At 40.0% G+C, this 25964-nt stretch overlaps 2 protein-coding genes across 4 annotated transcripts in view; one reads left to right on the forward strand and one right to left on the reverse strand.

Annotated features, from left to right (window-relative positions):
• UXS1 (UDP-glucuronate decarboxylase 1) overlaps window positions 1-6873 on the forward strand; it is a 59335-nt gene extending 52462 nt beyond the window's left edge. For both annotated transcript variants that reach the window (XM_081947096.1, XM_081947095.1), the window contains exons 11-15: window positions 296-339; window positions 3095-3155; window positions 3916-3973; window positions 5606-5709; window positions 6107-6873. In XM_081947096.1, coding sequence (XP_081803222.1) covers window positions 296-339; window positions 3095-3155; window positions 3916-3973; window positions 5606-5709; window positions 6107-6238 — 399 coding nt within the window. In that variant the 3' untranslated portion in view covers window positions 6239-6873. The remainder of the gene's footprint in view (window positions 1-295; window positions 340-3094; window positions 3156-3915; window positions 3974-5605; window positions 5710-6106) is intronic.
• Window positions 1-25964, reverse strand: part of ECRG4 (ECRG4 augurin precursor) — a 56559-nt gene that overhangs the window by 22647 nt on the left and 7948 nt on the right. Inside the window, exons 2-4 of one of the 2 annotated variants that reach the window (XM_081947097.1) lie at window positions 23723-23770; window positions 18673-18830; window positions 13149-13432 (exon numbers count right to left, since the gene is read on the reverse strand). In XM_081947097.1, the coding sequence (XP_081803223.1) occupies window positions 13268-13432; window positions 18673-18830; window positions 23723-23770 (371 nt within the window). In that variant the 3' untranslated portion in view covers window positions 13149-13267. Of the gene's footprint in view, window positions 1-13148; window positions 13433-18672; window positions 18831-23722; window positions 23771-25964 lie in introns of those variants that run through there. The other variant, XM_081947098.1, reaches the window with a different exon arrangement.

Genomic DNA, 25964 nt, shown 5'->3' on the forward strand with positions numbered 1-25964 from the left:
GGTAAGAATTGCTAGACATGAACAAACAATCATGAAGATGAACACGTAGATCAATATGAAATAGTTCTGTTGGTTTGTATCTTGGATAGGAAGCCCATTGATGGCACTCCATGAACCTAGTGAAAAATTGATGTGTACTTAAGAGGTCTATAATAAGATTATTCTCCATCTAACTTCAAATAATCATTTGATAAATCAGGATAAACAAATAAGGATATTGGATGGATGGTACTTGTATGCCACTGCAAAGTGATATCTTTGCTATGCATATTTATGTCATTTTTAATTCTTCCAGGTATATGGGCCTGGCACTCAAACCAGAGCATTCCAGTATGTCAGGTATGCATTTTTATGTTGAATTCAACTCAATCTTATTATGGTCTTTAGCTAGCCAATGTTAATCATTTCAAGAAGAGTTTGTGGGAAAGTGTTTTCCACATGTCATAGTTTTGCTATATAACTTTTCAGCACTTTTCCTGAGTAGTTTCATTCATGTAGCCCTTTATAGCACTTTTAAAAAACTATTTGTAGGAATTTGTATGGAGAGAACATTATGATTTCTTCTAGCTAACAGCCTCAAAACTAAAAGAAAAATAAGGCAGTAATAACTACCAATTCTGAATGTTGGTGTTGTGCTCACTTCAAAGTCAAGAATTCTGGCAAATTAGATCAGTGTTTGTCTTCTAGAACTTCTCATTACCGCTAACAAGTTGAGCCTCCATCTAGCATACGATTAAGTAAACGTCTCTTTGTACAGTTTGGGTTGCAGATGTGAAGAATGATCATCCTGACTTATCTAACATTGTTGCACACCAAGAATACCGTTGGGTGTCTTAACATCTTCCCTGGAAGAATCCCAAATTTATAATTCTAGAAAATTCAGCTTTTAAAAGCTCCTACTTAGGAACTTACCGTAATAACATTTTAATTTTATAAAAAGTCATTAAATTACACTGTTTGCTACCCACCAAACCACTGACTAAATATTTCTGAGCACCAACAGCATCAGTTCAGTCCTGGTACAGCTATTTTAAGAGACAGCAATGAGTTGTAAATGTTGAATCTACTTGTTGGGGACGAAAGGGGTAGTTTATTCCACATATGTTTTATTTTCTTTTTAAGAAAATAAGATTGACACTTTTTGGATGCTTTTCCGTTCTTTTCCTTTTTATGTATTTGTTTGTCAGATTTTTGTATTAGTTCTATCTATTTAATATAATCTTTAGTAACGTTAAAAGAAAAGATCGCTGCTGAAAATAACTGTCGTACTGTACATCCTGCACTTATTCTCTCATTGCAAGGTGCTACACTTTTAATAATTGTTAAAAGAAAAAATGATTGTTTTAGATTAAAAAGTTAGAAAGGAACAAATGAGCCATCTATCTAAAGAGTGAATAAGTCTGCATCAGTTCCAGTTATGTATATTTGCTGGTTGAACGTTCGCCAAAGCAGAGGCTTGATATTGGGCCAACCATTCAGGTATTTGTTTAGAGCAGAGTGTGGGAAATTTATCCACCCAGTGGACAAATTGGAGTGGAATGTTTTTCTAGCAGCGCCTTGGCTACATTTAATTCAGCCCAGCCCAGCAGGGGTACAATGTCAATTTATACCCACACCCGCTATTTATCTTAACTTTTACAGAATGGGAAATAGTCAATATAAATTGCTTAGTAATAATCATAAATACACACACCCACACTGACTCTAAGAAGCAAAAGAAGTGTTAGAAGCCTCTAGGTTTCCTGTTTTTTCCTTAAACCATTACTGCCATCTTCTGCTGAATATGTGGATATGCAGTTTGCTTTGTAGGAAGAGCGTTTTTTTCAGTATTAGCCACAATAATGGTGGCTTAACCCTAACCTAGAATAAGCACAATATTTGTGCTAAAATTAAACATTCTGTGACTACTTTTTGCTGTTCCAAATTCATTTATGCCTATGCATCTACATTTATTGAATTTTGTTGGGGAGGGGGGATTACATAGCTTAATTATAAAAAGAGGAATTCCCCTCTCCCATTTCTTAAAGGGACTAAGGATCCTAAATTCCTTTCCTTATCCCATAGCTATCCCAGGTGAATTTGCCTATCAATGTTCATGATGCTTTTAATGCCAAAGTTAAGTATGACAAGCAGAAATGTTCTGAACAAGGGGATCAAAATAATCAACAAGGTGACCTAAAATCATGCAGTCAGTGCCCTTCCCCCTGCTTGCCTGCATCATGGATGGGCAGGTCTTGATTGCATAGTTGTGGCCTCCATCTTGAATTCCTGATGCCCATGAACACCTGTGAGGACTACAGTGCAAGAGTCACATTACATTTTAATTCAAAATTTTCTATTCAGGCAGTGAATAGCAGACTTACAATGTGAGGTAACTGAATATACATGTTTGTTCCTAGACTGCCTATAAGCTATCCATTTACTTGAGTAAACTACCTTTCCGCTCCCTTTAAAACATGGCTACACATGCTGAACCTTGCCAAAAGTTGTTAGTAAATGTCATTGTGTAATAATAATTAACATACTTAAGGCCAAAAGAAGGGCAACTTTTAATCTATATAATTTATGTATCTCTTGAGTTGGCCACATTGGTGATTAAAATGTGGGCCATGATGTACCACTCAAAACCAACTCTAGTTTTTAGTCTAATAAAAGTTCCCCACCCTGGTTTTAAAGCTTGATTATGTTATGCACCTAAAACCTGACACCCTAATAACTCATTCATCCCATTGTCTCCATTGGCACATTGTGTCTTTTGTGGAAATTGTTTAGGCGGAAATGTTTTGCTCTGTCCTTTTATGTATATTCAGTGTAAATTGCTGTGGTTCACTTACTTTAGCTTCTGTTCTTGGTTTTGAGCAGAAGCTTCCTGTTTCATCCCAAAGATAAAGATCATATGGCACTGCATGTATAAAAGGGATAGGACTTTGTCAGTCTTGGCCCCCTTGACCACTGCCCCCGCCCCATGCCACTGCTTACAGTAAAAGTTCCCCCAAGAGAATATTTTTCCTCAGCGTCAGCACTTTGCAAGGCCAGACCATAAATAAATCAGGAAATAACTCTCAGCTCATGTTGTCTTATCTTTTTTTTTCAGTGACCTTGTGAATGGGCTCGTGTCCTTAATGAATAGCAACGTTAGCAGTCCTGTTAACTTGGTAAACAAAACACTCTTGTTGTTATAAACCTTAATGGGAAATTGAGCAAAGTAGTATGGAAATAAAATAGCACCTCCAAATTCAGAGTGCATGGAATCAATCAGGGCTGGGATGTAGCCTTTGGTATTTTCCTGATCTGAAAATTGCAAAAGGCCCATCACCATCACCGGTACCTCTTCCTGCTTCTCATTGTTATTAGAAACGCTAACGCCATATGAGGACAAACTAGCATGGTGCAATTTTTCTACCTTAAATGCAGTGAGTTCTACTATATCTGCAAATAAGGCCTTTGCGGACCTCTTTTTATAAATCCATTTTTTTAAAAAAGTTTTTGCATGCAATGGACTGCTTTTGTAATTATATTCTTGCCTCATACTATTTTGTTGCTATATCAGAAAGTAACTGAAACCATCCTGATAGTAAAGATTTCTACTGAACGGTAGTATGGTGTGAGATGTAAAATGCATTTCCTTAGGTTTGCCCTCAGGAGTGGTATGAATACAATAGAAATTTATGTTAGAACAAGGATTCCAGTCTTTGGATCATTCTTTTCCTTTAGGAATTCCTGTGGTAGATTCCGTTTGGGAACAGAGAATTCTGTAATTAGGAACATAATTTGCAATTTGTTAGCTGACTATTCAGGAAATAACTCTTTATGAAAGATCAAAACCTGTATTTTCCCCCTACTTCTTATACTTAAATAATGACCCTAACTATTGTACTGTAAACATTTTTTTAATAATACTTGTTTTATCTCTAGGGGAATCCAGAGGAACATTCTATTCTAGAATTTGCCCAGTTAATTAAAAAGCTTGTGGGTAAGTACATTTAAATGACTTTGTAAAGAAAATATAAAGCTTGGTGATATGTATGTGTCTCCTATTGATTGTTACATGGAAGGTAATCAATTTAATAAATAAATACATTCAAATGATTTAATTTGGAGCTGCTATTAGAAAACCCAATGAAGATGTAATAATAATTAACTAAAAAAAGGAAACAAATTGCCTATAAAAGTCCTCTAAATATTAAAACTTCTGTGATCCATGTGTATCCTGTATGTGAACAATGCATTGTATAGTTTCTGACATGATTAGCAACTCTTCAAAATTATGACACAGCCCTCAAAAGGCATTTACAATCCAGTTTCAAAGTTCTAATGTAAGCCTCCTGTAGGAGGTGACCAGGCTGAGCCAACAGAGTGGACAAATGACTCTCTGCGCAACAGCGGTGGGTTTCAAAAATTTTTAGAACCTAATCTGTAGGTGTGGCCTGCTTTGTGGGAGTGGCTTGCTGGCCATGTGACCGGGTGGGAGTGGTTTGCCAGCCATGTGACCGAGTGGGAGTGGATTGGCAGTCATGTGACGGTGGGCGTGGCCAACTTGTAAAATATGGTGAAACTCACTTAACAACGCTCTTGCTTAGCAACCAAAGTGTTGGCTCAGAAACTCTGGCATTTGAAGTGTGCAAGTCTTAAAGCTGTCAAATTACAAGATCCTTGCACCCCTACGCCTTTAGAAAAAAAAACCCAGGGGCGTTCAAACTTGACAGTTTTAAGACTTGTGGATTTCAACTCCCAGAATTCCTTCTCCAGTCATGTTGGCTCAGGAACTCTGGCATTGAAGTGTGCAAGTCTTAAAGCTGTCAAGTTACAAGACCCTTGCACCCCTAACCCTTTAGAAAAAAAATCCCAGGGGTGTTCAAACTTGACAGCTTTAAGACTTTAAGGTTTAGATAGGACTCTTAGAGGTGGGCGGGGCGATTGGTGAGCCAGCCAATCAGTGAGCAGATGGGCGGGGGGAGGGAGCTGGAACGGGTTCCAAATGGCATGGTAGATTTGTGGAACCTCTTCTATAAGAAGAGGTTAGAATGGCAGGAGCCCACCCCTGCTGCGCACCCACAAGAGATCTAAGTCCAGCCCACCATGAATGGCTTTCTTATCTCCCGCACATTTCGCTTGACCGCTGATTGATCAAATTCTTGTAGAGGGCTTAAGTTTGCAGTAAATCTTTATACTTATTTTGAACTGCCTGAATCTCCTGATTTTCCCTGGCGCTTGACACCTCCACAGTTACATGACCACGTTTTGGGTGTTTGGCAACTGGCGAACATTTGCAGCTATTTGCTGCTCCCTGCAGTCACGTGACCATTATTTAGGACAGTTTTGTCGGAAACTGGTGTTTACTTCTGGTTTCTGGCGAAAATAGGCCCACAGCAAACAATGGTTTCACTTAACAACTTGATCAGTCACATGATAACTCACGTTATGAACCTCACAACTTAGAACTATGATTGACAGGCTGACTTACAGTTGCAAGTCAAGGAGTATCTGTGTTATTACGGAACTTTTGATATGAAATGCCTTGCAGAAGGAATGTTTCTCTTTTCAGGCATTGAAATTGTAACAGCAGTCAGTCAACAATATGTCTAATTATAAAATGTGTTTACAGGCAGTGGAAGTGAAATCCAGTTTCTGTCGGAAGCTCAAGATGATCCTCAAAAAAGGAAGCCAGATATCAAGAAAGCCAAATTATTGCTTGGTTGGGAACCTGTGGTACGTAATTTTTATCAATGGTATTTCAGTTTCAAAAAGTAATATTACTTATTTCATACCATTTAAGGCAAAGTGTTGCAATTTATTCTGTGGTGTGCTTCCTTTTGGGAATAGGACAAAGATTTTTAAAAAATGTTCCTTGATCTTTTATATAAAACAAGTTAAATTAAACTCAGGAGAAACTCCAAAAACCAGTCATTTTAACAAAAATACGGAAACAAAATATGTAAATCTCTATTTCCCCAGTTTTTGCTATTTCCAATTTCCTCAAATTGGAAAACAAGCAAACTTCCATGAATTGAGGAGCATAGTTTTAAGAAGCAGGGTTTTAGTACTATAAATAAGCACCATGTATTCTGTAAGCATGGATAATCTTCTCTCTTTCTCTCCGGAACAGGTTCCATTGGAAGAAGGTTTAAATAAAGCAATTCATTATTTTCGGAAAGAACTGGAATACCAAGCAAATAACCAGTATATTCCTAAACCAAAACCTGCTAGGATAAAAAAAGGAAGAAGCAGACATAACTAAAAATTCAATTGGACAAGAAATGACATTTCTTACCTTGAATTTGAGAAGATGTCATATGTCTTTTGGTAAAGACTTCAGAACAGGTATCATGAAGAAGAAAAAAAACTGGAATTTCACTCTGAAGCTTGCTTTAAAGAAGTGGATGTGCCTCAACAAGAAAACTGCAGTTCTTGCCTTGCACTTTTTAAATCCTGTCTTTTTATGTAAAATAGATGCATCCTTTTTTAGTATCTTCAGGTTTTATATCTTGCTGTGAGATCATTTATTATAACTGTCTTTGACAGTTTTATTTACTGGTTTCTTTGTGAAGCTGCGCATAAGATAAGAAGGGCAGAATTGCCAATTTATTTATAAAATGGGTACTTTAAATGAGAGAGACTATGCATAAAGGAAAAAAAGTAGCAGTATTGTCAGATGACAATACAAGAATACAAGAGTTTTATGTATTCTTTAAATCCGTTCCCCTCCCCCACCCACCCAACATTTAGTTCTAGTTGCACACTTGAATTTGAACTATTTCCACTGATAAATTCTATTTTAAAACACTACTGTATTGTGCATACTCTGGGCAAAAGTTAATGTATTATTGGCTACCAGTGGTTGAATATGCTATTTTAATAAAACACTGAACCTTACAGATTTAAGTAAGAGAAAAGTCTGTGGTTGTGGACGTATTATTATACAGGTATAGCAAAGTGATGTAACATCTGCCTCTGAGTAACTGATTCTTTTAAACAATATTATGTGAGTTTGTAGATACTATACCTTTTGATGAATACAGTTCAATTACAAATAACCCTGTGGAGTTAAATTAAAAATCAAGTAGGACCATACAGGTAGTCCTCAACTGATGACCACAATTGGCATCACAATTTCCATTGCCTAGCAAGATAGTTGTTAGGTGAGCCAATTTTACGACCTTTTCTGCCACGGTTGTTAAGCAGATTACTTGCAGTCATTAAGCATACCATTGATCAGTGAATCCAGCTTCTTCCATTGACTTTGTGAGAAACCAGCTGGGTAGGTCATAAGGGATGATCATATGGCCCCAGGATGCTGCAACCATTGTAAACCCATGCCAGTAGCCAAGTGCCCAGATTTTAATCATGTGACTATAGGGATGCTGTGACTGTTGTAAATGTGGGGACTGCTTGTAAACCACTTTTTTGAATGTGTTGTAACTTCAAATGGTTGCTAAAGGATTGGATGTACGTTGAGGACTGCCTTTAGAGCACAAATCAAGCTGGGAAGGAGAAAGATGAGGAAATATGGATAACTTTTCTTTTCTGTTCTATAATTAAATTGTATTGCTATTTCCAGAATCCACTTTTAGCACACACACAAAAAATCAAAGACGAAGAATCAGGGCCACAAAATTTTGATTTCACACATTCCTACAGAAACAACGGCATCCTGTTTTCTTTCAAAGGGAAATGATTTGGAATGCCTTAATCCTATTACAAGTTTTTCATGTTTTAATACTGCAAAACATTTGAAATGTATGGGAGTGTAGACGGCCAGCCAACTTGTGCTGTCTTACAGGAAAGCTACAGTAACAGTTTACAGTCACCATCACAACTGTGTGGAGAGAGAACTGGGTTTGTTACAGTGGTGGATTCTGGATCCTGTTCCAACCGGTAAGGTTGGAACGGGCCTGGCGCATATGTCTTACCGCCTCTCTGAGCCTCCGCGGTGCTCCAGCTGCTCAACGGAGCATCGCGCAGGTGCTGTATGCGCCATGCGCAGAAGCCTTAAAAGACAGGTAAGGAGCTCGGGCGGGCTCCAATATGCCCATACCGTGGCGTACCGCCTGCAACCCACCACTGGTGTGTTATCTCCAAGCCTTTACAACAATGCTTAATGTAAAACAAACTCTTGATGACTTGAGAAAACAATTCAGTGTTTTTAAAGGAGCAAAAGTGATAGTTCGCGGAGAAGGTCACCCATTAGATCTAGCATTTATCTTGGGGTAGTGGCAACATGATCTGAGAGGTTGAGGATGGGGAATGTTATCATCAGTTCTTTGTCATGGACAGACCATTCCTTTTTGACCCTGAAGTTTTCTATGAGTTGCCCCCACTGCAGGGAAGAGGAATCTATTGAATTGGGTGTCCTCAGGAAAGTGATGGGTTTCAAAGGGAACTTGACTCCTGAAGGTGTAACTATGGAGATTTTCAGTCATCCAGGTCATGGTTGTCATAAAGGTGTCCCCCCCCCCCCAAAAAAAAAGCTCCTGGAATATGTTTTTTTTTCAGTCAGGGCTTTAGTTGAAAACTGAAATAAGCATTTAAGAAGATTGAATCACTACTCTGATTTTGTGGCCTCTATGATTGTGGCTACTCTAGATCCTTATAGTTTGTGAAGGGTCTTCAGGAGATGTAATAGCATGAGAACACTGCTGGCGGATTACAAACCAACAGGCACAGGAAGGAGTCTTTATTAGGACGTACTTTGTCTTTATCGCTCTTTTTTTTTTAGAATCTTTTATTTTTGAATAAACACAGACAAGCAAAACACAAAAAACACCACAAAACCATCTTCCATTACAAATTGTAGAAAGTGTGTCAATTGGTTACAAAAAACTTTCATGCATCCCTTCCACAGTCATCACCTATAATTCATATCAAGTAAAATATTTTAAATCAAATATATTTATATATATTACTGTCATCATACCTCAACCTTCATTTGACTATAATTGTTTTTACGTCCTTTTATATAAAATATTCCACAATTTAAAGAAAAGCCACATAATGGCATTCCGTTAACTGTTTCCATTATCATCCGGTAACGTTACATCTTTATGACATGTTCTAAATAAAAAATTGATTATATTTAATAACGAAGTTTGTAGACCTTTCTTAATCACTGTTTAAAATTTATATCCAATTTCCTTTTATCAAACCAGTACATGTATATGCATTACTTTTAACTAAATGTGACTTAATTTTTTATTATAAGCTTTCATACATAACAGAATTTTTAAACTTCCTTTCGAAGTCACCATTTACAATTTATATCAAATTTCCTCTTATCAAACCAATACATATGTATACATTGTTATCATTATCAATTATTTATCTAACTATATCCATTATCACTTCATTTTTTACATAATGCTCTAAATTTAACTAAATGTGACTATTTTTTTTATTATAAGCTTTCATATATCAACCTGTGTCTTTCCAATAATAGTGCAGTCTTATGCCTTTTGGCATTTGTGGGATTAATCTTCTGGTTGTTTCCTTAATAAGATTTGTATGGACTTCTCTTCACAACTTGTTGCTTGTTACATACCTTATATAATCTCGAAACCCTCCATCTGCTTCTTTAATCAGCTTATCTTTGGTTATCAACAGTGCTTTTGACAAAATTTCTCTCCTTAGATCCATCAATTTTTCTCTTTTTCTTCTTCTATACCTTGAAATCTGGGGTAGAGCTGTCCATCTATCTCCCCTTTCCATATTCCACTCTTTCCATTTCCAACCACCTCAGTTCACTGTTGGTATCAACAATTATCTTTCTCTTTGTTCATTTTTCCCTTCAGTTTTTAGGACTCTAACCTCCACTTTTCCCATTTGATGAACATCTTCAATTTTTCCACCAAATTTTTACTGTTTTACAATCTATGTTTTCCAATCTCTTCTCTATTTTCTCTGTTACTTCTAATAATTTTTGAATTTCAAACATAATCTTTTGCAATGTTAAGGTTTCTTTTTGATGTGCCATTCTTCCAACTGGTAAACACTGCCACTCCAGCATTCAAAACTTTTTATTAGATTTGACGCAAGTTCATTTATACTCTTTCAAAACAAGGCTTTGTTTTCACTTCTCTCCAGCTGCCAATGAAGCTCCCAAAGAACACCTGTATAAACACCCCATGCTCTTCTCCTTATCACTCTATATAAACAAGCTGAAGAACCTTGAAGTGCAAAGTCAAAATGATCAAAGCAAAAAAGAAAGGGCAATGTTTCCAGGACTCAAGCCTCCAGCCTCCAAGTGGCAGTGTTACTTCCGTTCCCTCTGATATTACAACTCTCTTTGTATTCCTTTTATATCTTCTTTATATTCCAAGCTTAAAAGAAACAAAATTCTTAAGTGAAGCAAAATAGAAAAACAAAATCCATCCAAACCAGTATTATAAAAATAAAGAAAAAGATTTTAATCCATAGGTAAAAAAAGAAGTAGAAGAAAAACTAATCTGTTCACTTTAAAAAATAGGAAATATTTGCAAAAAATCCATCCATAAAAGAAAATTTTAAAAAAAGATAACACACTGTCGAATGTAGCTTAATTTTGCCGCTTATTTTATTTTGTTTTCAAATTTAACTTTAATTTTTTTGGGGGGGCAGTCTCTTTTATAACAATAAGATTTCCTCACCAAATGGACACACTTTCTCGTTCCACTTTCCTTCCGTTCTGGAGCTGTCCCAACTTCAGCAGCTTTTGACTGCACTTCTGTCACCAGCAAGAAGAGATTTTCTTAGATCAATCAGCGACTTTGCGGTGTCCCTGAGATCAGCAAGATGTACTGTTCCCTGTCACCATCTCTTCGGGATGGTTTAGGTCCAAACGGACCGCCCAGCGGCAAAAGTATCGACTGATCTCGGAACTCCAAGATTGCATGTCATGTCGTTGCGATGTCAGCTCCTATCTCCACTTCTTCGCTCTTATTGTATCTGCATACAGACAACCAGCAGCTTTATTCTAGGTGACTAGCGCTCTTCTAGGTAAGGAATGGTCAGAAGAGCCCCTGTAGACCCCCTGTCAGACAAAGATACTTGGCTTTACTGAGGTAAACTTGACTGGGCAGGTTCTATGGAAATGACTCACTTTGTTAGTTGGGAGAGTTTGAGCCAGTTGATGTTGAAAAGTAGATAGGGTCCTTGTTTCTATGACCTTGTCGTGTATCTGGGCTCTTCTCCCTCCTCAGTTGGTTAAGGCTTCTCAGGAGATGGCAGTGTTTGTGGGAATGCTGTGTTATGGCCCGTCAGCTGGCAACAAACCTGGACAATGAGGAGGTTGGGAGGAACTTGGGCCAGTTGTGGAGTCTGGGGAAGGCTCTGATGGATGCTCTATGTTGGATGCACAAATAGAGCCAGGGCCATCCGACATTTCCCAACCATGAGAGAGGCAGCTGCCTTTGGAAGCTGATATGAGTGAGAAGGAAGAACAGATGGAGCCTTTCCAGATGTACGTATGCGCAGAGCAGTTAGGAGAGGTGAACAACGGAGGTCAAGGAGTCGACTCAGGAAGCAAAGCACGTGTGGACGCTGAATGGCCCCTCCCTGGCTGAGGAATAAATAGAAGGAAAGGGGAGTGGTTGTCGTAGGAGATTTTGCTCATTATGTCTGCCACAAAGACTGCTTGCCAGAACTTAATTTGTAACTTTTCGACTAGGAGCTCACAGCCTTGCAATTATTGCAAGGAATGATAATGTCTGTTACTGTAGTTAGCTCTTTGGAGGGCTATTTCCTGGACTTTTTGGTAGGTGAATGCAATTAATTTACAAGTGGTAAATAAAGAGGGGTTTCTTGCTTCTGCTAAGCCTGGGTCAGAAAAGATTGTTGAGAAAGTGGTGGGTGTTTAGCATTGGAGAGTCCTGGATGAATTATATTATCTAGACCTTTTTCAGTCATTTTCATAGTACTGACATGGCATTGGTCACATTTGTTGATCTCCTGACAAGCTTGGGATGGGGATGTTGCATTCATCCTGGACCTTCTGGATCACTCGGCAACCTTTAGTACCATCCACAAGAGCATCCTTCTGGATTGGATTTGGAGGCTGGGAGTGGAAGGCACTCTATTGCATTGTTTTTCCCTTCCTGTCGCTGGTAAAAGGATTGGGGAAGAGAAGTCTACCCCTATCTTAAGTAGGTGCCTCAAGACTCGGTTTCTCATCACTTCTATTTAACATCAAATAAAGCCCATGAGAGAGGTCAGTTGGCAGTACAGTTTCATCAATATGCAAATGATAATTATACACCTCTACCCTAGTGGTGGGTTCCGGATCCCGTTCCAACCAGTACATGGATGTGCACAGCGTGCACGCAGCACTTGCATGCATCTTAGCATCTCTGTGAGCCTCCATGAACCTCCGTGATGCTCCAGCTGCTCAGCGGAGGGCGCTGTATGCACTGTGCACGTGTGCGGAAGTGCCGAAGACTTAAAAGAATGGTAAAGAGCTTGGGTTGGTGGGTGGGCCCTCTGGATCACCGTACCAGAACGGTATCTGGAACTCTGGGCAGGCTCCGGTACGCCCATACCGAGGCGTACCGCCTACAACCCACCACTGCTCTACGCTCAACTGGACAGATAATGATGTTCAGGTGCTGACCCAATGTCTGAAGGCTCTGGGTGGGGAAGAACTTACTGCAACTCAACCCTAGCAAGACAGAATGGCTTTCCATTTTTGACCCCCTGGGATCCGGAGGCCATTATCCTTTTAGCCTTGAAACTTCAGGCCATGAACCATGGCTCTTCCCCCACGATTGGGCTAAGATGGGAGTAGATACAGAAAAATGCAGAGTTGGTGTGGTGATATGGCCCTGTGGTGGGTAATAGGATGTTATTGGATGAGACTGTTGTTCATGTTTGTGTTTTTATTCATTGTAAGCTACATTAATATAAAATAGATGGCCATGTTGGTCTCCGTAAAGAAAGTTAGTCTTCATAATGTAAGTATTTCACCAGAATACGTATGGTAATCAAAAGTTTGTATTAAAAAGTTTTAATTTTAAAGCAGATATGTTAAGGAATATATGCCAGGCCAATTTTTCTTGGTTTCTTCCCCCAATCCCATCAGCTAAAATTAAGAGTCCCTTTCGGGAGAGGGGGCGGTATATAAACGCTAATAATAAATAAATAAATAAATAAATAAATAAATAAATAAATAAATAAATAAATAAAAACCAGATTAAAATCAATTTTTTAAAAAATTAAGTGTCCTTACACAGAGAAGAAAGAATTAATATAGTCAATGCAGAGAAGAAAGGGTTAATAATAGTAGTTAATGCAAAGAACAATCTTAATAATAATCATCATAATTGACATTTGCTCCATGTCTGAAGGTGTCTGGATTTCGTGGGCCAATAGGAGCATCTTCATCATAATGATGATGATAATAGTCACTATCATATTCATGGCCACCACGACCTACGTTTGACCAGTAGGAGACATAATCTTCAAATTTCTGCAGAAAAAGGGAAAAAGTGACCATTGATTTGCTGAAGCCATATGTTCATAAAAATGCTGTGCTTTAGAAGCATTGAAATATATTTTTCTTTCAATATTGATCAGATGTTTTCATCCAAAATGGTATATGTACTGTGTACCATCTTCTGCCATACACCCTGGAACATAATCTAATTTCAAAAGCAAATTGATGGTTTAGGCAACTAAACTATATAGCAGGAAGAAGCCATTAATTCCAAGGTCCAGTTTATTTCTCAGTGCAGGAATAAGTGATGTATCCAAATCAAACAGCTGACCAGAATCTAGAATATATTAGGACATCGACACTTTAAAAGTTATTGTTCAAATATTGTATGAATCTGAAATCCATACCTAAAAGGCCTGCGTTTATTGTGGAAATACAGTAAAATATTTACATTTCAGTGCCTTCTTGCTCCTAGAAATAGGAATTACCGTCACATGGATTTAGCGTTTAAACTATTGACTTAAAATAATGTATTTTGACTTCCTAGCTTCTTTAACTTCAGAATGGATCCAAATCAAATAGAGAAAAGCAAACAAAGAGATTATGTATAATAGCAAGCTTTCTGCTTAGAGCTTCAAGCAATTGGTATTTGAGAGGGCTAAAGCATTCATCAGGGAAAAGCGGTTAGCGTTAATCTCCAGAAACAGCTGAGCTGTTTCGGATCTTTAAGTTGATGTATGATGAGAGAATTCCTTTGCTACTTTTACAGACCACCTATAAAATTTACAGTTTTCTGTCCAGCATAATTTTACCGCCTACTCTTTGAGTTCATGGAGGAGACCCTTTGCAATATCCTCATTTTGGAATTATCATGACCTTATAAAGCAGAGGTGGGGAACTATGGTCCCTTTATGACTTGTGGACTTCAACTCCCAGAATTCCTGAGCCAGCCATGGGAATTCTGGGAGTTGAAGTCGACAAGTCACAAAGGAATCATAATCCCCCACCTCTGCTATAAAGTAAAAGGACTGAGTCAGTGGAACATCCAGATCCATTAATATAACATCTACTCTTTCTATGAAGAATACAATAGAACTGTATATGGTTTATTTTATGTCAAGAATAGACAGAAATTCCCAATGAGGTTGCCAAATTCTGCTTAATACTTAACATGAATTGCTTAAAGTGCTTGAAAAATATTAGTACATTTCTTCGTGTGCTTTTATATTTCATTTCGGGTGGAGAATACAAGTAGTCCTTAAGTCATGACCATAATGGAACCTGCCCATCACAGTCATAACTCAAGATGATCATAAGGTGGGTTGGTCACGTGACCAACCCTTATAACTTTTTTGCAGCAATTGCTAAGTGAATCACAAGAGTTCATTGAGCAAATGCCAGTTGTTAAGCAAACCAATGATTCACTTGCAATTTTGCTGAAAAGCAGAAGTAAGTGCCGGGTTATAATAATAATAATAATAATAAACTTTTATTTCTAGACCGCACCCTTTCCTAGGTAGGACTCGGGGCGGTGTACAGTCATGTTAAAACCATATACAAATACATAGACATGAACATAGACGTAGACGTAGACGTAGACGGAGGAGGTAAAAAATAAACTGTACAATTCTTAGTTAAAATACAAATACAGTTAAAATTCCCTTTAAAAATTCCCCAATAAAATGTTTGCCAGGAGGTGGAAGATGGAACTGTCAATCGGCTAAGCCAGCTAGTCGGAACAGGTGAGTCTTGAGCTTCTGTCGGAATGGTTTTAGCAAAACCATTGTGAAATGTGGTCATGTGACCATGGGACACAGCTATAAAGGCAGCCTGGAAGCTAAGCACCCAGAGTGTGGTCATGTGACATGGGATGACCATTGAAATTTTGAGTCCGGGTTGTAACTAGCCTTACAGATGGACCGATCGGAACGTCAAACAGTCACTAAGTGCTGGCTATAAGTCAAGGACTACCTATAAGGAGTTGCTGAAAGTGTGAGTCAAATTTTACCTTGAACTTTGAAACTTGATACCATTCTATTTCATGAAGTAAAACTACTGGTTCAAATTTTAAGCTATGCTATCGGTGTTCAGCAACATTTTCTGCATACATGACTGCTTATTGGTATATAGTATTTTGGTACTTTACAGATGAATATTATGCACATTTTTAAATAAATTATTTTCCTTTCTTGATGATGATATGTAAATTATTATAGTAACAGTCATTTGGATTTTAAAAAGTGGTTATTTTTTAATTTGCTTTATGTGTTACGTGATCAGTTTTGTGAATATTTTTGATACCAGCTTAAAATACAACAGCATCCTGGCTTGATTTTTGTTGTTCACCAACATTTATCAGATGAAACTATATTTAATTAGCTTGTTTTTCCACTTGTATGACAGAAACAAAGTGATCATGTGATCACAGTTTATCTATATCTTGTTTATACATTGCTACTGGAAATTTGACATATATAAAGGCCTAATCTCATTTTATACTCACAGCAGCCCTGACAGTAGTCAGAAAATGACCTAAAATTGATACAGGTAGTCTTTGACCATTCATTTAGTTACCATTTGAAATTACAACAGCACTCAAAAAAGTGACTTAAGACCATTGTAGCATCCCATGGTCATGTGATCAAAATTCAGATGCGTGGCAACTGGCATGTATTTATGACAGTTGCAGGACCCCGAGACATTTTCCAAACTTCTGATAAGCAAAGTCAATGGGAAAGCCAGACTCACTTAATAACTATGTGACTAACAATTGCAGTGATTCACTTAGCAGGGCAAAAAAAAGTCATAAATGGGACAATAACAGTGGTGGGGTACGACCGGTACGCCCCAGTACAGGCATTCCAGTGCCTGCTGGGAGCACCAGGTACCGTTCAAGTATGGTGCTCCGGAGGGCCCACCCGCTCACCTGCTCTCCTTACCGCTATATGAGCTGATCGGGGCTTTCACGCACGTGGATGGAGTGTACGGCGCCTGTGCGGCTCTCCGCCAAGCAGCTGGAGCATTGCAGATGGTAAGTACGCATGCGTGCGCTGCACATGTGCTGCATGCGTTCACGTGGTGGACACCAGGCCCCATTGCAGCGTATCAGTTGCAACGGGATCTGGAACCCACTACTGGACAATAATCACGTAACTCTTTTCCTTAGCAACAGAAATTTTGGGCCCAATTTTGGTTGTAAGTTGAGGACTACCTATATTTGAATCCCAATGCAATTGTAACCCCAGTGCAAGGCATTAAGGATGTTTTTAGTGTTTCCCCCTCCTCCCCTATTTCCGTTTTCAGTGACCTATAATGAGTAGGTTGGGGTGGAGACTTCTAATGATCTCTGGGACCAATCAACACTTGAACCTGTCTTTCCTCTATTAAAACTCAGCACTCTAATTACTATGACAAGCATTTATGTGGAGAATACATGACTTCATTTTAATCAGTAGCACCAATTCTCAGTCAAAACCCTATCAAATGAAATTGTTTTCTATAGAAATATTCAGAACAAAAAAGCTTTTGCTTCCCAAACATTCCTGCAATGGGCAAAATGTCATAAAGAGCGAGTCAAAGGAAAAAAGGCCCTGAATAATTGAAAGATTATATCATTCACTTCTTTTGCGTTAAATACTTATTGTATTGTTTTTTTAAAATATGTGCAGACTGAAAAGTGAATTTCTATCTAGGATTCAGCCAGTTTTCTGGTGTTTTTTTCTAAGTAACTTTTACAGTATTTATCAGAAATAAAGAAAATATATCAGTATACCTTAGCACAGGGGTGTCCAAACTTGGGAACTTTAAGACTTGTGAACTTCAACTCCGAATTCTGGGAGTTGAAGTCCACAAGTCTTAAAGTTCCCAAGTTTGGACACCCCTGCCCTAGCATAAATAAACAAAAATTAAAGAACTCAAATACGGTTTTTCAAATTCTGAAGTATTGAAACAGCTTGATGCACATTCAAGTAATTTGCACAGTCTTCAGTTTATAATAAATAGTTCATCCAATTTATAAGACTTTACTATACTTTTCCTTATTCCTGTCTATTCTCAGTTTAGCATGTGACTTCCTAACAAATTGCTACCAAAAGCCATATTCTCATTCAGGTTTTTTTCTACGTTTCCTCTACCTTTTCCTTCGAAAAACAACTATATGTTAGATTCAAATAATCGAAGCACTAAAATGGTTTAATTTTTCAGGTAAAATGTCGGCAGGAAAAATGATTCATTAACTTCCCATGCTGAAAAATATTGGAATTTCACTTCTAGGACAATTCTTGACCACAGGTGCTAAATTCTGGGCGAGAATGGAGATGAGGCCCGAGTGAATTTTAGCAAAGCTCTTTTTATTAGTTCATCAGAACAACACAAGTAACAGCCTGGCTGACAGTATTTTATAGGAAGCTGGCAGCCAGTTAACCAATCGGATTAAAGTGTTTTCCCGTTTCAATGGTGGACCTGAGTGAGAACGTCAGCAACTAATTTCAGCTATTCATTTTAATATATAACAGCAGGAGTGGAGGAAGACATAATATATCATTCCAGATTGCTGTTTGAAGTATGGAATACTTTATCCATGATACAAATGTGTTTTGTTTGCATTCCCATTTATGCTTCAGTAAAATCATAATGTTGAAATGTTTTCTGTGCATTCATATGATTAAATAACTTCCCCCCCCCCCAAAAAAAAAACTTTGCCAAAAGTTAGAGCCATGGTGGTGCAGCGATTAGAGTGCATACTGCAGGCTCCTTCTGCTGACTGTCGGCTGACTGCAATTTGCCAGTTCAAATCTCACCAGGCTCAAGGTTGACAGCCTTCCATCCTTCCAAGATAGGTAAAATGAGGATCCAAATTGTTGGGGACAGTATGCTGACTCTGTAAACCACTTAGAGAGGACTATAAAGCACCATAAAGCGGTATATAATTCTAGGTGCTATTGCTATTAAATTAATTCGAGTAGATGCCTGAAACAATTATCAAGCTTGACCTGCTGTGACCATTCGCAATAATTCACCTTCTCAAATTCACATATAATAAGGGGAATGATTTTGCTTATAAAGAAGGCAGGTTTCCCATATCTATTGTAATGAATATAATTATAAGATTGAAACTAAATTGAATTCCTTCCCATATCAATAACAGAAATATGAAGCTTATTTCAAAGAAAATCAAACATTAGGCAATTATCCTGAATCCAACAAGATTTACACAGTGCTAATTCAGATCACTGAACTTCATTATTGAAAGTTAAAACAACTATGCCACTTACAGCTTCATCAAAACCCAAATAGAGAAAGTGCTGGTACCACTGCTGTACGTCAGGGTGACTCCTGTCCCAAAGCTGGCGCTTCTGACGTTTCAGATTGTTTAAGAATTCCTTGGCCTTATCTTCTTTAACAGACATCTCTTCCTTCATCAGAACAGGAGCTGAAGCAAAAATCGAAAACACCCAATCTATTAATGGCAACAGCGCTGTAGATCTTTCAACCATCATATGTTGATTACATTCAACTCAGTTGAATACTTAGTACAAGACGTGAAGTAAATGCCAGTGTTAAAAAGTAATAGCCTATGTCCGTGATGGCGAACCTATGGCGCGCGTGGCCGAAGTGGCATGCAGAGACATGTTACCTGGCATGCACGGTGTCGCCTGTTCCTCTTCCTGGTTTCTAGCACACATACGTGCATGATGATCAACTGGCCTTTGTGTGGCAGTGCCAGAAACTGGAAGAGCTGGTCTTCCGTTTTCCAGTGTTATACGCACCAACCGACTGATTGTCATGCGTGCCAGTAACTGGAAGTCTAGCTGACCAGTGCGCATGCGCCCACCGGAAACCAACTGGATGTGTGCATGCTCCCTGCACCGCTGCTCTTCCAGGTCGTGTCCCAGACAAGCGCGGGGGGGGGCTCCCTTTTCAGCACTTGATGCTGAAAAGGTTTGCCATTACTGTCCTATGTTATCAGCACAACGCAGCCCCTGAATAAAAAATACATTCTTAAAGTTCTCTTTTTTCCACCTGAGGTCTGTGATGATGGCCTAGAATCATAGGGCTGGAAGGGACCTTAGAGGTCTTAGAGTACAACCCCCTGTCCAAGCCTGGAATCCTTATACCAGTGTTTCTCAACCTTGGCAACTTGAAGATGTCCGGACTTCAACTCCCAGAATTCCCTAGCCAGCTGGCTGGGGAATTCTGGGAATTGAAGTCCAGACATCTTCAAGTCGCCAAGGTTGAGAAACACTGCCTTGTACAATCCCAGACAAATGGTTTTCCAGTCTTTCTTGAAAATCTCCAATGAGATTGGGAGGCAAGCTATTGCATTAACTAACTGTTCTCACTATCAGGAAATTTCTCCTTAGTTCCAGGTTGAATCTCCCTTTGATGAGCTTCCACCCATTGCTTTGCATCTTTCCCTTAGGTGCTATGGAAAATAAATTGACCCCCTCTTCTCTGTGACAGCCCTTCAAATATTGGAAGACAGTTATCATGTTTCCCCTAAGCCATCGGTTTGTTAGGCTACACATACTTATTTCCTTCAATCGGTCATTGTGCATTTAGCCCCTAGACTCCTTATCATCTTTGTTACTGTTTTCTGCACTCTTTTTAGGGCATTAGCATTAGTTTTTGTATTGTAGTGACCAGAACTGGCTGCAGTATTCCAAGTGTGGCCTCACTAGTGCTCTACAGAGTGGAATTATCTCTTCTTGTGATCTTGATGCTATCCCTTTGTTGATGCAGCCTAAAACTGCATTGGCTATTTTGGGTAACTGCTTACTTCTACTTAAGTGGTGGTAGATCCTTCTCACAGATACTACTGTTGAGGCAGGTATGCCTATTCTGTACCTATGGTTTGGTTTTTCTGCCTAAGTACAGGACCTTAACTTTTCTCACCACTTAACTGTATTTTGTTGGATAGGGCACAATGTTCAAATCTGTCAAGATCCGTCTGAATTTTGAGTCTATCTTCTAAAATACTAGCAATTTGCCCTAGCTTGGTATCATCTGCAAATTTGATGAGTGTCCTTTCTACCCTCTCATCTAGGTCATTTATAAAGGTGTTGAAGAGCACTGAGCCCAAGACAGAACCTTGAGATACCCCATTGCATGCTTCCCTCCATGTAGATGTAGTTCTATTGAGGACCACACACTGAGTGCAGTTGATCAGCCAACTATAAGTCCATCTGGTCCTGTCTATCCACATTACTCTGTCTTACCAAGTAGTAGGCAGTGGTTTACTTTGTCAAACACCTCAATGAAGTCTAAGTATAATTACAGCATATCCTTGATCCTCTGAGTTAGTCACTTTATCAAAGAAGGCAATAAGATTTGTTTAGTATGACCTGCTTTTATCAAATCCATATTGGCTTCTAGTAATCACTTTGTTAATTTCTAAAAAAATTGCTTTATAATTGCAGTGTTCATTTTACAATCATTATAAAATTAGATCAGTCACATGGGTGACCCACTTTAAGACCATCAAAACTTTTAATTATAATAGGCAGATTCCATTATGGTCATAAATCAACAATGACCTATACATCAAACAAAATCAAAGTGAGTTATTATGAGTTTCTTTCTGCACTTTCTATTTGGGCAGGACTGAATTGCTGTTTCTCCCAGCTTAAGGTTCACTGCTCTCTTCACATCTTGGTATTCATGAAGCTTGGGTTTTAAATAAAGCAAATGTTTTATTATCAAAGTAGTCAACATTGCCAGTGCTTTGATGCAAGGAAGTGATATTTCTTGGCTTTTTATGCATGGTACATTGTCCATATGTCTTCCACAGGGTTGTTATAGTTTGCAAGCTTGTCTCTGACTGATCTATTGTGCTGGATTATTTCATTTTAGATTGTTCTGGCTATATCTACATCTTGATTTGCTGGATGCAGCACAGATGATGTTGCCTTGTTTGGCCATGAAACATTTTCAAGAGGAAAAAAAAACAAGAGCAGTGAACACTAACATCTCAAATCACAATCTGGAGCCACAACTATTCTTCATAATTGTTCATTATTCTCTTCTCAAGACCAGATCTACAGTTTATATGAAAGCAAACCATGGCAAGTGTTCTAAAACCATACTCCCGACTCTGCAAAGTTTAGGCTGTTATAGTTAGCTCAGACATTCATGGGTAGCTTTGCATTTATCCTGAAAGGCTCTCTCTCTTTTAATTTGAGTCAAGTAAAATAATGGGACGGACATTACTGATTTCCCAAGTCTGTCTGTCTGTTTGTGTGTTCTCTCTCTCTCTCTCTCTCTCTCTCTCTCTCTCTCTCTCTCTCTCTCTCTCTCTCTCTCTCTCTCTCTCTCTCTTCCCCACCCTCTCTTTTGCAAATATGAGTCAACTAAAATAATGGGAATAATTGTACAGAAAACATGCCAGTGATTTTTTTTTTTACCCAAGTCACGTTCTCTTAAATTACAGAGCCTGCATCCTTGGAGCAACTCCAGGCCCGTAAAGAAAAACTTCTCATGAGTGTGAAGCAATTAACAACTTCTCACACTTGTGTTCCGCCGCACTCCACTCCACCCCATCCCATCCCCTGCCCCACCTGCCACCCCCAAATTGTGCCCCACTGCAAGTCTCTCAGCAGTTGTGTGCAGGGAAAATCCTTGCACAGTAAAGAAAAACTTCCCAAGAGTGCAAGAAGTTATTTGCCTCACACTCAAGAGAAGCTTTTCTTTGCTATGCAAGGTTTTTCCCTGCACACAACGGTTGAGAGACGCTCGCTGTTGGGTGCAATTTGGGGGTGGCAGGTGGGGCAGGGGATGGAGTGGGGTGGGCCACGAGATGCGCATCTTACTGGAGAGTAGCAGCTCTGGATCTTGTGGCTTTTCCAGGGTTTTCTTTTAAAAAAAAAAAACCACCCCAGATGAGCTTAAAAACTTCTGAAGTTGCTTCGGGAGGTGGCAATCGGACAGCATTCCCCCCCACCCCGCTCCCTGGGCGCCTGCAGCCTCAGAGCCTGCCCAGTTGGTTGGTTAAAGTGCGGGTTGGATTCTAATGCTCCATCACTGGAGGCTTTTAAAAAGGAGAACTTTTTGGCGGCTGGCTGGCAAAGAAAGCTCTCAGCCATGACCAGCGCCACTTTCACTCCTGCCAGTTGGCCGGACAAAGGGAGCAGGTGGTGGCCTCGGTCTGATGCAAGCTGCGGGCCTGGCCTGGGGTGGTGGGGAGCAGCTTGCCCAGACAGTGACTGCGACAGCCGTGGTAGGAGCACCCCATCTCACCTCTCATGGGCCTTCCCCGCTGTTGGAGCCACAGCACCCCACTCCTGCTGGCACACTGAGCTGGGCCACAGGGGTAGCTGGGTCCCATCCCATGTGTTGCACCCCCTCCAGGCCTTTGCCCAAGCCTCCGTGCCATTTTGGGGGGCCCAGCTTACCGGGCTGCCCTCGATCCTGCTGCGGTGCAAAGGCATGGGTGAAGGCTAGAAAGGGGGGGTGCAACATGTGGGAGATCCTAGCTGCAGTTTACTTGTGAGCAACATTGACCGGGACAGCCAATGATGCTCACAAGTAAACTGAGGCTCCTAAGTGGGATCAAGCTTCCCCGCTCACATCTTTACCTGATGGCATTGCTGGCAGATACTTCCTTCTGACGTTCATGCTGTTCCCACTGCTGATTGGTCTCCTTGATGCATGGAGGAAGGAGGAGGCGGTTTCATTTGCTGCTTGCGAGCTCTGGTGTGTGTGTGTGTGAACAGCTGAGCGAGAAAGCCAGGGTATACCGGCTGCCTCTAATCTGCAGTTTATTCATGAGCACATTTACTCATGAGCATGGTGCTCATGAGTAAAGTGCAGGTTAGAGGTAGCCGATGTGGGCACTACACCTGAAGAGCAGGGAGCCTTTGGCACAGGCGGTGCTGACTCTGTTCTATGGCGCTGGGGACCCTGCTGGCTTTTGGGGCTGCTGCTTGCCGTATCCTGGCCAAAGCAATGTGGGAAAACTCCCCGGCAGCTGGGACGGGGATGGAGGCACTGCCTGCCGCTGCTGCCACTGCTGCCGCCACCACTGCCCTCTCCTGGCGCCACCCTCTTCTTCCATGCAATGCTTACCTGTGTGTAGGCAGGAGGAGGCAGTGGATGCACATAGCAAAGGCAAGGCAGGGTGAGGGTTCAAGCGGGTGGACCCGTTCAGGGGCATGGCCAGCCAGCATTCACTACTGGTTCTGCAACCAGACCAGCATACCACTACTGATTCAGCCGAATCAGTCCAAATCGGTAGGAACCCATCTCTGGGATGAATATGTAGTTATCTATTTTTAATTATTTTTTTCTAACTGTAAGAGAAGCTGTATCATCTTAAAACAACCTTACCTTCTCTTCTCTGAAGCATCAGCCTAAGTTTAGTTGCCTTTGAAACACCTGAAGCAAAGCAAAATTAAATAGTTTAAGTGTATAAATAATGCATACTTTCCTTATGCAATATTACTTTTTGGACGCAGGCAATTATGTGACTGATGAACCCAAATAATTTTCCTTCTCTGTGCTCAGTACAAAAAAAATGCTCCAGTACTTAAAAAGAAACTATGGCATATTATGTGCATTTCCAACAGACATCAATGAATAAAATTACACAACCAATATATAAAGAAGCTTGTCTATTTCAGGAATAGACATATTTGAGATTAACATCTTTATATTATATGCCATACTCTTTATTACTAAGGAATACGTTTCTAGAGATGTACATGCACAAAAATGTTGGCAATAACTTGATAAATTAGTAAACAGCAGTACTGTTTCTTAAGAAAGAAAGGAAAAAGTGAAGACCCATCCACCAATTTTGCCATAAGCCCTCTTTATAAAGAAGCAATTCTCCCTGGATCATTTGAGTAGGGCAGGTGGGACACAATGGCAACTTTATGATCTCTGGACTTCAACTCCCAAAATTCCTGAGCCAACCATGCTGGCTCAGGAATTCTGGGAGTTAAAAGTCCACAAGTCATATAGTTGCCATTGGTGCCCACTCCTTGGCTCAGGGTAAAAAAAGCAGAAAACAAGTATTTAAAAAAGGCACAAGCAAGAGGTGATGTATCCAGGCAAAATCCTTTTTTTATTTATCAATACCAATGTTCCTAAATCTGGGGCCTTCAAGAGGTGTTGAATTACAAATCCATAATGCGTGCTGTCCCCATCCATCCAGCAGGACAGAGCCGAGAGCCTCCAGACCAGTGTTTTCAAAACTTGGCCACTTTAAGATGTATAGACTTCAACCCCCAGAATTCCCCAGCCAGCACAGGGAATTCTGGGAGTTGAAGTGTACATGTCTTAAAATGACCAAGTTTGAGAAAAAAACTGATCTGCATGGAATGCAGGCATCATCCTCTTTCACTGACCTCTATACTCTTATCAAAGGTGCTGATTCAAATGCACCCTTGATATGCAACACTGCGAGTACCTGTGTTATCCCAAAGGTAGTTAGGTGAAAATTCTTATGATTGCATCATTAACAATGGCAGTTCTGGTAATTGCAGCTTTGATTGTTAGGCAAGGGCCTCATGCTTCTCTTGAGCACACTCGTCTCCCACTCACTCCCCCATCTCTGCTTTATTGTTGCCCTGAATGCTTCCTCTACCACAGGGGTGTCAAACTCAAGGCCTGCAGGCCGGATCCAGTCTGCAACTTAAATCTGGCCCTGGAAATAGTGAAGAACCAGCCCATGGTGCCTCTGCCAGCAAAAACTGAGCTCAGAAGGGTCGTACCCCCAAGCTCCATTTTCATTGGAGGGTTGCAGGAGGCCATCACAGCTGAAAACTGAGCTTGGGAGGGCCACAGGCAGCCACTACACCAGGGGTGTCCAAACTTGGGAACTTTAAGACTTGTGGACTTCAACTCCCAGAATTCCCCAGCCAGCCATGCTGGCTGGGGAATTCTGGGAGTTGAAGTCCACAAGTCTTAAAGTTCCCACACACCCCTGCACTACACCATTTCCTTTTTCTTTCCCAACTGGCCAAAACCCAATGCCAAACTTAGAAGTTTGTGCCTATTGCAGATAGTCCTCAACTTACGATCACAATTGAGCCCAAACTTTCTGTTGCTAAGTGAGACATTTGTTAAGTGAGTTTATGACCGTTCTTGCCACATTTGTTAAGCGAATCATGGCAGCTGTTCAGTTAGGACCACAGTTCTTATGTGAATCCAGCTTCCCCATCTGAGTTTGTTGGTCAGAGGGTCGCAAAAGAGAATCACGTGACTCTGGGATGCTGCAACCATCATAAATATGAACCAGTTTTTAGCAAACTGCATCACTGTTTGGTTTGGTAGCTGCCGTGCCTCAGAAGAAAGTCCATTCAGAAAGTGGTAAGGACACCTGAGAAGATTATAGGATGCTTACTTCCCATTATTCAGGATACTGCTTATAAGCACCAGGTGTTTAGAGCTCAAAGCATGGCTAGAGACTCCACACCCCCATGTGATGATCTGTTTCTGTTGCTCCCTTCTGGGAGGAGGTTTCGAAGTATTTCTAGCAGGACTACCCGATTCTGTAACAACTTTGTTCCTTATGCCATCGTGTACGTGTATACGGTACATCCGAACTGGACTGTGTTGTTTCTCC

The sequence above is a fragment of the Natrix helvetica genome, assembly GCF_964273705.1.
Source record: "Natrix helvetica genome assembly, chromosome: 3".
NCBI classification, from domain to species: domain Eukaryota; kingdom Metazoa; phylum Chordata; class Lepidosauria; order Squamata; family Natricidae; genus Natrix; species Natrix helvetica.